Below are 15,450 nucleotides of genomic sequence, written 5' to 3' on the forward strand. Positions count from 1 at the left end.
GAGAGGAGTCGCCATGTGTAACATTGCAGTGTCCTTCAAGCAGCCCTGCTGGAAGCCACAGAATGAAACAATTCCCAGTTGCTGCTGGCAGTCCACTGAACACAGTGGAGCGCCGTTTCTGGTTCCAAGAAACAAGCAGTGACTGGGGATCACATCGTTATGCAGTTATGGGATGACGATCAGTGGTTGCAGAACTTTCATATGCACAAGGCCGCTTTCCAGTAACTGTGTGCAGAGCTCTCCCCAGCCCTGCAATGCAACAACACTAAAATGAGACCTGCTCTGACAGTGGAGAAGTGAGTGGCAATCACTGTGTGGAAGCTTTTGATGCCAGACTGCTACCAGTCACTGGGGAATCAGTTTGGAGTTGGTAAATCCACTGTGAGGGCTGTTGTGATCCAACTATGCAGGGCCATTTATTGCGTTTTGATAAGAAGGGTAGTGACTGTTGGTAATGTGCAGAACATACTGGGTGGTTTTGCTGCAGTGGGGTTCCCTAGCTGCAGTGGGACGATAGGGATGTGTGTGCCATCTATCTTGGCACCAGACCACCTTGCCAAAGAGTACATAAACAGAAAGGGATGCTTTTTAATGGTGTTGCAAGCATCAGTGGATCACCAGAGGCCTTTTACCTACATCAGCGTGCGGTGGTCAGGGAAGGTGCATGATGCCTGCATCTTTAACAACACGGGTCTGTTCAGAAAGCTGCAAGTGGGGACTTCCTTTCCAGAACACAAAATAACCATTGGTGACTTTAAAATGCCGAAACTGATCCTGAGAGAGGCAGCCTACCCCTTGCTCTCATGGCTCATGAAGCTGGACACTGGACACCAGCAAGGAACAGTTCAACAATAGGCTGAGCAGGTGCAGAATGGTGGTTGAATGTGCCTTTGGCCATTTAAAGGGTCACTGGTGCAGTCTGTTTACTAGCTTAGACTTCAGTGAAAGCAATATCCCCTGGTTGTAGCTGTCTGCTGTGTGCTCCATAAAATCTGTGAGACAAAGGGTTAGAAGTTTCCACAGGAGTAGGGGGTAGAGGCAGATAGTCTTGTCTGCTGATTTTGAGCAGCCAGATACTAGAGCAATAAGAGGAGCACATCATGGAGCACTGTGTCTCAGGGAGGCTTTGAAAACCCGATTTAGTAATGACCCCTAGTAATGTGCGCTGCTTCTTGAATTATGCCTTCCCTTACTGTGAACCTTGCTGTGCCTGCTGGGTTTCTGTCTCCAGCAAATGCCCTCTGTTTCTGTAGTTTCCTTGTACCTCTCCTTCCTCCGTGGTGTGAAGTAATAAAGATTATTTCATTCTCAGGACCTGTAGTTTTATTGCACAAACATATTGGAAGTGAAAGATCAGGAAAATAATAAAAGGACTACTTGTGGCACCTTAAAGACGAACAAATTTATATGAGCATCTCGAAGAGTCTCTAAGGTGCCACTCCTTTTTCTTTTTGCGGATACAGACTAACATGGCTGCTACTCTGAAACCCGTCAGGAAAAAAATGTAACCTGGGACAGTCATTAGAATAAAATTTGGAGGGGAAAAACACTGTGATCTTTTCTTTTAAATACCGTGGCCTTGCCTGTCAAAGATCATTCTTTGTGCGCCTTTTATTCCTAGTATCCTCCCCTGGTGTGGAGTGGAAGGAATATAGCTTTTTCCCCCTGGCCTCCTGGAGCATGAGGGGGAGGTGAGAATACAGTGATGGAGGAGTGCTGTTTTGCAGGGGCTGTAGAGGGAGTCTAACCTCAAGGTGTTTTTCGTGAAGGTCTACCAGATGCCTCAACATGTCCTTCAGAATCCCCAGCATCTTCTGCTGTGTGCCATGCCATGCTCATGCTCCTGAGCTGCTCTCCTGCTCACAATGTCCATGTCCAGTTTTTCAGATAGAGAAATCCTCCATGCTCTCTGCTCAGTGTCAGCCATCCCAGAGGCGTTCATAATCTCATTAAACACGTCATCACGTGTTGTCTTTTGTCTTCTTCTAATCTGAGACAGCCTCTCCGCCGGTCTGGAGGACGAGCTAAAGGCCACACTTTCAGCTGTAGGACATGAAAGCACAAAGCAATCATTGTCAATCCATAATCAGGGTCTAGTGCACAACTAATACATAAAAATCCTCCTTATTCCACTGAAGTCCAAGGCAGAACATTTTCATTGATGCAAGGTATTCATTGAACTGGCTTGCTGTACCAGGCATGATGAGTAGGGCCTGGGGACATGGGCACCAAGCGACTGTCTGCAGCACTGGGTGGGCAACCCACGGCAGGAACACAAGTGGCATTGGCCACCTGCCCTTTGTAACATGGACTTTGTGTGGCGATCGGGGGCCACCATTGACCTTCCCAAACTGCAAACCTTGGCAAAGGCAGTGTGGTGGGGGAAGTTGCGGCGACGGGAGTGCACAAGAAAATTTCCCAAGCCCTCCTCTACCCGTCCCCCATTGCACTGCTGCTAGCCATGGCCTGAGGCTTGTGGTTTCTAAGCTCGGTGCCTACCCCTGCCACTCAAACCACCAGCATTCAGTGGTGCTGGAACAATTTTTATAGTGTGCCGAGAGCCACTGAACCAAACTGTAAACCCTATGTATAATGGAAACCACTTCAAGTCAGGGGGTGCTGCAGCACCCCCTGCACTCCTAGTTCCAGCACCTATGCCAGCATGTCTGGGAAACCGTGAGGGAACAGAAAAGCACAATGGGGTGGGATCACATGCACTATTGTTTTCGATTGCTCGGACTGCAATGAAAACTGCCACCGTCTCCCCTAGATGACCCAAGCTGATATCACTCTCCTGAAGGTCACAGAGATAGCAAGGACCTCATTCAGTGCACAGAATAGACAGAGCCCAGAGAATTGATCAGAATTCTATAGTGAAACTGTTATCTGCAGGACCCCTGCCTCCGTTAGTGCAGAAGTTGGAAGGTGTGTAGTGGATGAGTAGGGCCTTCATTTTCAGTTTTCATTTTATTTCACTTTTCCTGGGAATTTATCCGTGTTTATTGGTACACCAACAAAAAAAGGTGAAAATTGGTGAAAAAAACTATTACTAATTTTTTCTGGGTAAATATCAGGGTTTATTTTGGTGGACAGGGGAATAAACTATTCAGCAGATTAATGCTTTGATGAATGGAATTCAATGTGGTTTACTGCAGAACTAAAACAGAACTCAAAACACAATGCTACCTCTGAGTTTAAGAAAACAATACGTCTCTAATCTCCACATAAAACTTTTCCTTTGAATAAACAGTTTACTGTTGTTGACTTAAAACTATTAGCCTATAAATATTTGTGTTTAATAATTGAGCCACACCATTTGCAGTGCATACAATCAACTACTTCATTTTCTCCTGTTTTTGTGTTTTTTTTTTAATTTAGAGGACTTCCTTGTGCTCTGAAACGTATTCTGATACAGATTTTCATTTTCTACCCATTTTAGTGTTTCAGGTCTTTAAACCATTATCTGCTAACAGCTTGAAATGTGTACGTGGTGAGCATGAGATTCATCAGTACGTTCAGATGTGCACGCACTTCAGAGCTTGTGTGTGTGCCTGTTTTGTTGTATCTTCTAGATCAGTGGTTCCCAAACTAGGGGCACTGCTTGTTCAGGGAAAGCCCTTGGCGGGCCGGACCTGTTTGTTTACCTGCCGTGTCTTCAGGTTCGGCCAATCGCAGCTCCCATTGGCTGCGGTTGGCCACTTTCAGCCAATGGGAGCCGCAGGAAGTGGCACAGGCCAAGGGACGTGCTGGCCATCGCTTCCCACAGCCCCCATTAGCCTGGAGTGGCAAACCGCGGCCACTGGGAGCTGCGATCGGCCAAACCTGCAGACGCAGCAGGTGAACAAACAGGCCCGGCCCGCCAGCGGCTTTCCCTGAACAAACAGTGCCCCTAGTTTGGGAACCACTGTTATAGACTAATACATAGCCATACTTCAACAGGCAGCGTTGCATTTACACACAGACTAATATATTATCGTAGTACATGTATCTCATGCAATGTGTTTTAATTTTCTAATAAAACAAGTTATTTTTTGTATATTTGAATGATACAAAAGTAGGGTGGAAATTGGAGGGAAAATGAATAATACTTTTTGTAAAACCCAGGATTTTTTTGGTAAAAATCAGTTTAAACTGAAAACGAGGGGGCTTATGAATGAGGTAGGGAACTGCAGAAAGAGAAAGGTGGACCCATGGCTGAGGAAGTTGAATGCTGCCCTGGAGAACTGGATTATATCCCTGCTACAGAGCTCCTATGTGATGTTGGGCAAGCCACTTAAACCAAAATGTTCATAGTTGGCCATTAAGTATGTGTTCCTCATTTTCTGGATATTCAGTGTGTGACAACTGGGGTCTGACTTGCAGAAGTGGTGACCACTCCTAACTGTATCCTAAGCCAATGGGAGCTGTGCTTTGAAACATGTAAAGTGCTACGAAAATGCTAAGTACTCTGTAAAATCAGGTCCTAGTTGTTTATAATTGGGCAATCAAAATTAGTGGATGCTTGACTATCTTGGTCTTAATTTCTCTGTGCCTCCATCCACCATTTTACTGATGGAAAAAATACTACCACATCATCTCATAGGAGTATTGTGAAGATAAATTCATTAGCGTGAAGCAGTCATACTATGGTGATCGGAACCACAGAAAAACATGAGAAAATTAATAATTTTGTACTCAGTGTAGTGTTGGATGATGTACTGTAAATAAAGCAGGGGCCACACATTGGATGCTGAAGATAAAAATATTGAATAATTGTTCATTTAGTGAGCACTATCCATCCTGTGCACTCAATCAGGCAGAAGTCTTGTGGGAAAAGTAGTATGTGATCAAGTAATTAAACACTGCACTATAATATAAGTAACCTGATAGGCCCCTGTGTCCTGGGGCAGTTTGCACAGTGATAGCAAACTTACACAGTGTATTTTTAGATGAATATTTGCCAGTTCTTTCCCTCGGATGTGCATTGTTGCACAAGGATTTCCTGAGACCAAATACACTGTGATTTGCTTAATGATCTCTGTGGCACGTTAATACTGGAACATATAGGAATAAATAGTTTTTGTTAAGGATCTTATCAATCCAGGAATATTGAAACAAAATTGTCTTTTATTAGTTGTTGCTGTCTTCATGATCTGGTGTCAATCGTCTTGATTTTGCCACCTGCATATTTCAGTGATGGGCTTAATATTAGAAATATTTAAGGGAGAGAGTTTCACAGACACCAGCTCTGTACTGGACATAGTTTCAGTTCAGGTGACGAAATGGAATTCTACTGTTTTGCTCATGGTATTAGGCAGACTATAGTGTGTGTTTGACATAATACCTATAGGATTGATGAGTCCTGCTTCCTGCAGTGCACTGAACACCTGTAGGTTCAAGCCCTGGGTGAGGCCAATGTAAAACCTTTTGAGTTTCAAAGGGGATTTGATTGATAAAGAATGATAGGATAGGAATAATAGTTAATGCTAGTCAATCTGGTTTTATGGAAAACCTAATTTCACTGCTTGAGATTACAAGTTTGGTTGATAAAAATAACTGCCTAGATGTAATATACTTAGACTTGTGTAAAGCATTTTACATAGTACTGCACAACATTCTGATTAAAAGAGTAGCACTGCACAGTATTGATAAAGCACCTGTTAAATGGATTAAGAACTAAGTGACAGATTTCAAAGTAGTCTTTTATGGCGAATCGTCACTGAGTGGAGGTGGTTTCTAGTGGGGTTCCACAGGGATCGGTACTAGGTCTAATGGTATTTAACATTTTCATCAATGTTATAAATATATCATTCAAGTAAATATAAAATCACTTGTCATAGGGTGGCACTAGCCCTTTAAGATGGAAGAGGCCAGTGTACCTGTGATTGATGAGCTGACTCCCAGTTGGGCTTGAAAGTGGACACCAGGGCCCTATAGGGAGGAAGTTGTCAGGTGAGATCAGCAATAGTTACCAAAGAAAATAAAAAGTAAGTGTACAGTCTAAATCTTAAACCTTATTAAACTAGACAGTATTTGGGTCAAGCAAATTTTCTCACCCTACTGGATGTTGTAGGTAAGTGACAGTTCTTAATACACAGGCTTCCCCTTTAAGCCTGGGACCAGTCTACTCAGTTCAAGTCTTTTGTCTTCCCAGCGTTCTTGTTGCTTCCAGGGTAGGTGGAGGAGGAGAAAGGCAAAAGCATGACGCCACTGTCCCCTATTATATATCCTCAGTCCATGTGCTTGGAAAACAGTAGCCCAGACATGTCCTGGTGGGTTTTGCTGAGTCACAGGGTTGAGCAACCCTGCATTGTGTGGCGCTTCTCTTACAGAATTGTAAATCCCTTGTTTACAACTCCAGCGCTGATTACAAGATTAAAAAAAAAGAAATAGTATTTTTAATTCACCTCATACAAGTACAGTAGGGCAATCTCTTTATTATGAAAGTGCAACTTACAAATGTAGAATAATTTCTTTACATAACTGCACTCAAAAACAAAACAATGTTAAACTTTAGAGCCTACAAGTCCACTCAGTCCTACTTCTTGTTCAGCCAATCACTAAGGTTCCAGGGTGCTGCTCTGAGGAACAGAGTGCCACACAGGTCATACCTATAGAAGGAGGTATTGTATCCCAGAAACCAGTGACCCTCAAAAGGATCTAGGGGCTATAGGGGGCAAGCAACTCAACATGAACTTCCAGAGTGATGCTGTCTCAAAAAGGCTAATGCTATCCATACATGTGTCACCTGAGGATTTGAGCAATACAACTTCATGGCATGCAACAATACAGCGAGGAAGAGCCATTCTAGGACCCTGCTCAAAGGCACCAGGGCACCAAGTTCATCTGTTGCTGGGGGTCAAACCAGGGAGTGTAGTTGGTTGGTACACTATATATTGAAGTCATGACAGAAAAACACTTGGACTCCATTGTAAAACTGAAATTCTCAGAAAGACAGGATACGTGGCCACTCAATTACAAGTAATTTTTTTTAGTAATACACTTCCAAAGTTGTTAATGTATACTTTTTGCCTTGCCCTTAAATGTAAGCAAATATGAGAGTTAATTACACCAGTCTTCATCAGAGACAATTAAGCAGGATAGTTTTTCCCCATCATTTTTAAAAAAGCAACAAAAAACTTTAGCCTGTTCAATTAAAAGGGTACTGTCAAGGTTGTTTAGCCTCAAAAATGAGTTACATTTAAAAATTAACCCATATTGTAAGTCTCAGACTCAGAATTTTAGCAATATTTTTTTAATATGTCTTTGCAGAAGTATTGGTAGGAAAAAAAACTTCCTTCACGCTCAGTCAACTTATTGAGTATTACTGTATAAAGAGAAGTAGGCATATGCTAGCTACAGGAAGAGAACATAGTTGCCCTTATTGGTCAGATATAATCTTAATGGAGAGTGGTTATTTAAGGTGCATTGGAAAAGCAGAATCACAAATTGCTTTTTTTTTTGTGCCTGTGTATCTATTAGAGTTATGAATTCAGATTGCTTTTGTCCTTTTAATTCCCATGCCTAGCCCCAAAACTTAAAATTCTTTAATGTTAATGAAAAAATAGCTATGTGGGCTATAATCAGAAACTAAGCCGTTTATATAGGTTCATGTTATATTTAAAAAGTGTGTGTAAAACAGACCATAACTATCTTTATTTTCGTTTTTCAGATAAATCCAAATCATGGAGGGGCTCTTGCATTACATAAACCCAGCACACGCCATTTCTCTCTTAAGTGCTTTGAATGAGGAACGTCTAAAAGGACAGCTATGCGATGTTCTTCTAATAGTGGGAGACCAAAAATTTAGAGCTCATAAAAATGTTCTGGCTGCCAGCAGTGAATACTTCCAGACTCTCTTCACAAATAAAGAGAATGAGTCCCAATCAGTGTTTCAGCTTGACTTCTGTGAACCAGATGCTTTTGATAATGTATTAAACTACATTTACTCTTCGTCTTTGTTTGTTGAGAAAAGCAGTCTCGCAGCTGTTCAAGAATTGGGCTACAGCCTTGGCATTTCCTTTCTTACTAACATTGTTTCTAAGAGTCCTCAAGCTCCTTTTCCAGCATGTCCCGTTAAAAAAATACTGTTTCAAGAAGAAGATGAAAGCAGTTCTCAGAAGAGAAGTGTCATTGTTTGTCAGAGCAGAAATGAAGCACAAGTTAAAAATGTCAGTCAAACACATGATTTAAGCCATAGCTCTAAGCCCTCACACTCCATTGCCATCAAAACAAACAATAGACCACAAGTAACAAAACCAATTGAACCACTTCACAGTTTATCATTAAGTGACAGGAGGTGGCTAAAAGACAGTCCTGTGAGCTACACCAAACTTCATGAACCTTCTGGAACTGTGGATGACCAAAGTAGTAGTGGCTTGGTAAAGAGGAATACAGTATTGCCACAAAAGCCTTTAGCTGAGAAAGAAACTTCATGTGATGAGCCAGGAGTGAGTGGTCAGCTTCTAAGAGGAAAAGCTGTAGAGATGTCATTAAAAAGACCACGTCCTCCAATCTTATCTCTGCATGCTTCATCAGAATCTACATTTTTGTTGCGAGAGACAGGAAAAGGAAATGGTCAAGGAGAAGATAGGAATTTGCTATACTACTCAAAATTAGGACTAGTGGTTCCATCTAGTGGATCAGGTCCTGAAAACCAAAGTATTGACCGGAGTGGCCCACTTGTAAAAAGTCTCCTTCGAAGGTCATTGTCCATGGATAGTCAGGTTCCTATTTATTCATCTTCTATTGATTTAAAAGCTTCACATGGATCATCATTGGTGACTAGTGACTCACAGGGAAAAACATTTAATGTTATATCTCAAAAGTCATCCTTGAAAGAGTCTTCAGAAAAGGCTGTCCTAGATGACAAGACACAGGTAATGCACCCACACCGCCTTAGGTCCTTTAGTGCCTCTCAGTCGACTGATAGGGAGGTAGCTTCTCCTCTAACTGATGTACGAATAAAAACTGAACCTAGCAGCCCGCTTTCAGAGCCTTCTGAAATAATAAGAGTTACAGTAGGAGATGCTTCAACATCTGCCAGTAAAGACTTTCCTTTTAAAACTGAGGATGATAATAGGGATATGAATAGACTTCCAGCAAAAAGGAGGTTTCAAGCAGATAGAAGGCTACCATTTAAAAAATTGAAAGTGAATGAGCATGGTTCTCCTGGGTCAGAGGATAATTTTGAGGAAAGTTCAAGTCCTACGCGTCTTGATGCTGACTTTCCAGATTCTGATGTCAGTAAAGATGAATACAGTGAATTGGAAGAAGTGAGACCAAACAAAAAGTTTAAATGCAAGCACTGCCTTAAGATTTTCAGATCTACAGCAGGCCTTCACCGTCATGTTAATATGTATCATAATCCAGAGAAACCATATGCTTGTGATATATGCCACAAGAGATTTCACACAAACTTCAAAGTATGGACTCATTGCCAGACACAGCATGGAATTGTGAAGAATCCCTCACCTGCTTCCAGTTCACATGCTGTCTTGGATGAAAAATTCCAAAGAAAATTAATTGATATTGTGAGAGAGAGAGAGATTAAAAAAGCACTGATTGTTAAACTACGACGTGGCAAACAAGGTTTTCAGGGACAGTCCAGTTCACAAGCACAGCAAGTCATCAAAAGGAATTTAAGATCAAGATCCAAAGGAGCCTATATTTGTACCTACTGTGGGAAAGCTTATCGTTTTCTCTCTCAATTTAAACAGCACATAAAAATGCATCCAGGGGAAAAACCAATTGGAGGACATAAGGCTTCTAAGCAAAAAGAGCACATTCATATTGCAAGTCCAGTTGAAAACAAAGAGGTCTATCAGTGTCGTCTTTGTAATGCTAAGCTCTCCTCTCTTATTGAACAGGGAAATCATGAGCGACTTTGTAGAAATGCAACAGTCTGTCCTTATTGCAGCCTTAGATTTTCTTCTCCAGAGCTGAAGCATGAACATGAAAGCAAGTGTGAATATAAGAAGCTCACTTGTCTTGAGTGTATGCGCACTTTTAAATCCTCCTTTAGTATTTGGCGTCATCAAGTTGAAGTTCACAATCAAAATACCATGGCCCCAACAGAGAATTTTTCTTTACCTATTCTTGATCACAATGGTGAAATAACTAATGCTTCAAGATTGCATTCTCAATCAGAATCTAATAAAATGAACAATTTTGTTACTGCGAAGGAAGATGGAGTATTCAGTGATTCTTCAGAACAAATTAATTTTGATTCTGAAGATTCTTCATGCCTCCCTGAAGATCTAAGTGTTTCCAAACAGTTTAAAATTCACGTAAAAGAAGAGCCTGCAGACGATATAGAGGATGAGGTCACTGAAACCAACAGAGAAGCTAAGGAAGTAGCTTCTAATAAAGTCACTGGCTTGTGGCCCTGTGAAAAATGTGGGAAAATTTTTACTGTACACAAGCAGTTGGAGCGTCACCAGGAGCTTTTGTGCTCTGTAAAACCATTTATTTGTCATGTGTGCAACAAGGCCTTCCGGACCAACTTCCGTCTGTGGAGCCACTTCCAGTCTCATATGTCACAGGCTGCAGAGGAATCAGTGAATAAAGATCCTGAGATATGTCCACCAGCTAACTCCCCATCACCACCACCTCTGCCTCCACCCCCACCTCTACCCAAAATCCAGCCCTTAGAGCCTGATAGTCCTACAGGTTTGTCTGAGAGCCCAACTACTACTGAGAAATTATTTGTTCCACAAGAATCGGACACGCTCTTTTATCATGCTCCACCACTTTCAGCAATCACATTCAAAAGACAATATATGTGTAAACTTTGTCACAGGACATTCAAGACTGCATTTAGTCTTTGGAGCCATGAACAGACACACAATTAGTTAGAGATCTTCAACAGGTAGTTTAAAAAGCTGGTTAAATGGAGACCGTTTCCAGGATATTTCAGAAGTATGCCATATAAACTAGAAATCTAAGGGGACAAGAACCATCAAAAAAGTAAAGATGGATTTATGATGCTGCTTGGATTTGAAGATTAAGGTAAACTAACTTTGATGTTAGTAGATAGAAATTTGTATAAAGTACTGTTGTCTGGGATCTTATAGTAACAGTATAATTTAATTTCATTAACATTGAAATCCGATCACATCTTGATTGTATGCATGGATCCTCCTCCGGTGGTGTCAATATATATATATAAATATACATTAAAAACAAAAAAGGAACAAAAATGTGGATTCTAACTGTGAGTTTATAGTGGTGTTATACTGTAACCAACTTCTTGTTTTGAGTATAATGAACACCTGAGCTCCCTATAAATATTAGCCCTGCACTTGAAGTTAAGAAAGAAGTGGATGGAATATTTTTCTTTAGTAATCTAGATTTTAGTAATATTTTAGCAATAACAAATAAACCTCAAGTTTGAGTTATCCTGACACTTATTGGGAATTAATGTTGTTGTTTTTTTTATGGTAATGTGGAATTGTTTTGTTCTTATATGGAACTTGTGCAAAATACAATAGAATCTAAGATCAGCAATATTAATACTTGGATTTTATATATAAAGGAGCAGCAAGCCTGCTTTCAGCCATTTAAATAGAAGCTTCTAAGGAAGACTCTGGAAAAAAATGTATGCTGCTTTATAGAACGCCCCAAAGGCTAATTTACTGTACGTATTTCAGTAACTACAAGCATTGTAATAGAGCAGCACTTATAATGCAAACAACAGTACTGTTTATAAATATGAACTAACATTGAATGGATGTCAGACAATTCACAATTTTGTTTCCTCTGGTTTGTACTGTTGTGTGTAATTCTAAGTACAATAGAATGTATGAATATATTACTTCGAATAGCAGAAGCTTGTAGGGGGAAGGGGTTGTGAAATAAACTCCTGTGTGTGGCAGTAAATATGGCCATTAGCACAAAGATATGTTTTTTTAAAAAAAATTAAATGTAAATATTTATATAGACCCCTGTATAAATGAATAAAATATGTATTTAAATTTTGTATTAAACATACATATCCGGTTCAAAGCAGAGGAAAAAGCACCACACTACAATCATCAGATTTTGTAAATACAGTGTATAGAATATTTGTTTCTTTTCTGACACTTTCTATTGTTTGTGATACTTTGTGTTAGAAGTGTTAATTTGGGTTTGTTTAAAATCATGGTTAAAAATAGTCACAATTGGAATAGTTGGCATCATTAGTATCCAATATTTGCCAGAAGCTATGGCAAGGGTCCAGAATTAGTTTTCCACCTGCTTTTGACAATGTGCTTCTCTTGTTTAGGAGCTCAGAGTTAAAACCATCTTTCTGCTGCTGGTTTTTTAAATTTAATTGAGTGGAATGGATTAGAATAAACCGTGAGAATGTAAATGGATGAAATACTTGACAGTCCATTTTGGATCCAGGCTACCTTCAGATGGGAAAAGAAAAAAGAAAGTATTGCATTCAGTACTGTGTAATTAGGTCCCAGTCCCTGCTTTCACTAGAGTCAACAGGAGTTTTGTTGCGGACTTCAGTGGGAGCAGGATCAAGCCCTTAATCCTATAAGGTTCTGATACTGTGTTCCTTCAGCATCCAGAATTCCCACAGAAGTCACAAGGAATGTAGGCTGAGTCCCAAAATATAAAGGTGTGGACAACAATGATAATATTCAGGACAATGGGCCTGATTCAGCAAGATTGAGCATGGGTGCCTAACTTTAAGCTGCTGGGTAGGTCTGTTGACTTCAGTGGGTGGTTAGTTAGGCATGTACTTAGATACCTTGCTCAATCAAAGTCCATACTTGCCATCATTTGTTTTGTTTGTTTTAAAACAGCACTTTATTTTCATTGGGAAGTTCAGCTTAAAAGGATGGCACAATATGACCCTCAGACTTTCTGCTACCAGCAAACTGCAATACTTAGCTACAAAGTCTTTTGCTACAACATGGTGGATAAAAAAAATCTAAAACTGCTACTAAACACACTAACACCTACCTATAGGTGTTTTTCCTTATTCCAGATGAATTATGTGAAAATATGATTACACTAATAATCTGCAAATATTTTTAGATGAAAACTGCAATCGAAACTACAGTTAGACTAGATGACCCTTGAGGTCCCTGCTAACCCTATGATTCTATGAAACAAGGTTCCTATGTAAACTTTTATAGGTGACATTTCCGGATGTGACTCCTTTTTTTAATTCCAACTAACAAAACTAAACCATTTAATGAAAAGAAATAATTTCAGTGTAAAATAATAATTACTCAACCTTGTTTATTAAACAAAAGCAAGATGAAATAAAGCCATGTTAAATATATTTAGCACAGCTAAATAATTGTTTTGTGTTTACATTAAATGTCTTTTAGGAGAAGAAATCTATGTGGACAAAATGTGAAAGCAAGGTATTAAAATTGGTGCCTAAGTTTTCACCATTGATTCCTGTACAAAACAGCATGATATTTCCTTTTTAGTTTGTTGACAGTCTGTACCTAGCCTTCTAAGAATGAGTATACCCTTCTAAGAGAAAATATGATGACCAGTTCAGCTATCAAATAACCATAATTTTCAACTGAAGCACTTCTTTGATGCATTTTTGGTATATACTAAGATTATAAATAGCACACATTTAACAACCTTGTGCTACATTTTGAAGAAGTCTTGATTTTTTTTTCCCCAAGTGTAATATATATTGTAAAAATCAGAAAAAAAGTGGATATAACTAGTTTCCTTTTTAAGTTTGTTAGATTATTTTTAAAAAGGTTTGTTTTTAATTTTGAGCATGTTCTGTGTTTTGTTTTTAAAATTAGTTCCTGTTTGTTGTCCAATAAAGGAATACAGGATCTCTAAATAAAGTTTTAAATATGAGATATTTATACATCAATTCTGGTTTTCTATTAGCTTTTATACAGTATCTTAAAAAGCCCTGAGACAGAAGTGTTTACTCTGGAGGATATGGATAAATATTCTTCTACTCCATGTAATTTTAATATATGTTAGAAAAGTTAAATTATGGAAGAAATTGTTAGTTACAATAAAGGTCTTTTAAAGAATGTCTAGTTTGGCCATAACAAGAATAATAGGCAAATTATTGATACAAAAAACCTGTCTTCATCATATTTTGTTTAGTTTTGCAACTGTGTGAATTGGATACTAAAGGCCTTGGCTTTTTGTCTGATTATTTAACAATTGCAGAAAGTTTGTATGATTTCGCTTAAACTTTGAGGTTTTGTGCTCTTTTTTTATATGGCATGACAGAAACTTGCAGATGTTTTAATATATACTTTAGAATTTAATTCTTTCTTGGTTTGTTTTGTCCTCCATCAACAAAATTTGACAGAGGCTCATCCTGTTCCAACTCAAGTCAGTGACCATTCCTGTTTACTTTAGTGGGAACAGGATTGGCCTGTGAAGTAAAGCTAGTTCATGTCGGTACTGATTCAGCTAAGCACATGCTTAAGTCTCACTGCAGTCATTGGGCCTTAAAACATGATTAACGTTAAGCATATGCTTAAGTGGTGTGCTGAATTGGGGCCATAATCAACCACTCAAAGTAAGCAATGGAAATAATTACATGTTGTGGACTTTTAAATGGTAGAAACAAAAATTGTATCAGTGAATGTTCTTCTGAATAAAGGCTACATATATAGTTAGTGTGTAATTCTGCAATTTTACCAAAATAGACAAAGGACATGAAATGGTATTGCTGCTCTAATTTTGTAACTTTTTTAAAAGTAAACAATAGACAGTTAAACTTCAGAGATGGCAGTTGAGTTGTCAGTCTCGTTTCAGAACACAACTATAGCCTTACAACGCTCCAGTGAACCAAAATACACAGCTGTAGGGAACCTGCTCCTGCATTCCCTCCTTAAGCAATGCTCCCATTGACATCTATGAGGGCTTTTTGCCCAAGTAGGAAGTGCAGAAGTGCAGGTTTCTTCCAGATCTGTATTGTACTCTTAGGCCTTGTCTACACTACGGGGTCAATCAGTCTAAGTTACACAACTTCAGCTATGTGAATAACATAGCTGAAGTCAATGTACTTGGATTTACTTACTGCGGGGTCCACACTACGCAATGTCAACTGGAGATGCTCTCCCGTTGACTCCCCTTGCGCTTCTCGTTCAGGTGGAGTACAGGAGTCGATGGGAGAGCGATCGGCGGTCGATTTAGTAGGTCTTCACTAGACACGCTAAATCGACCGCCGATGCAGCAGTCGCTACACGTCGAACCCCCGGTAAGTGTAGACAAGGCCTAAGATATTGCCTAAAACTTCTATTGATATCAGTGGAAGTTCCTCATGTGGGACAAGGGTAGAATATGGCCCTAACTCCTGAGCACTAGCAGTTATGGTGCAAATATCTGGCATGTGCCTATAAAATCTGGCATGTGCCTATACTGTCTGTTTACATTTTCTTACCAGAAGATCTAGATGAAAATCAAAGGAAGATAGATTTTTTTTTTTATGTTGTAATTAGTGAATCAGTGTTAAAAATTTTGTGTTGAACT

The 15,450-nt window shown here is 39.6% G+C and overlaps 1 protein-coding gene across 2 annotated transcripts in view; it reads left to right on the forward strand.

Annotated features, from left to right (window-relative positions):
* ZBTB21 (zinc finger and BTB domain containing 21) overlaps positions 1 to 13,940 on the forward strand; it is a 32,856-nt gene extending 18,916 nt beyond the window's left edge. For both annotated transcript variants that reach the window (XM_074969586.1, XM_074969580.1), the window contains exon 2: positions 7,652 to 13,940. In XM_074969586.1, coding sequence (XP_074825687.1) covers positions 7,665 to 10,832 — 3,168 coding nt within the window. In that variant the 5' untranslated portion in view covers positions 7,652 to 7,664 and the 3' untranslated portion in view covers positions 10,833 to 13,940. The remainder of the gene's footprint in view (positions 1 to 7,651) is intronic.
* The last annotated feature ends 1,510 nt before the right edge of the window (positions 13,941 to 15,450 follow it).

Source organism: Natator depressus, chromosome 1 (genome assembly GCF_965152275.1).
Source record: "Natator depressus isolate rNatDep1 chromosome 1, rNatDep2.hap1, whole genome shotgun sequence".
NCBI lineage: Eukaryota > Metazoa > Chordata > Testudines > Cheloniidae > Natator > Natator depressus.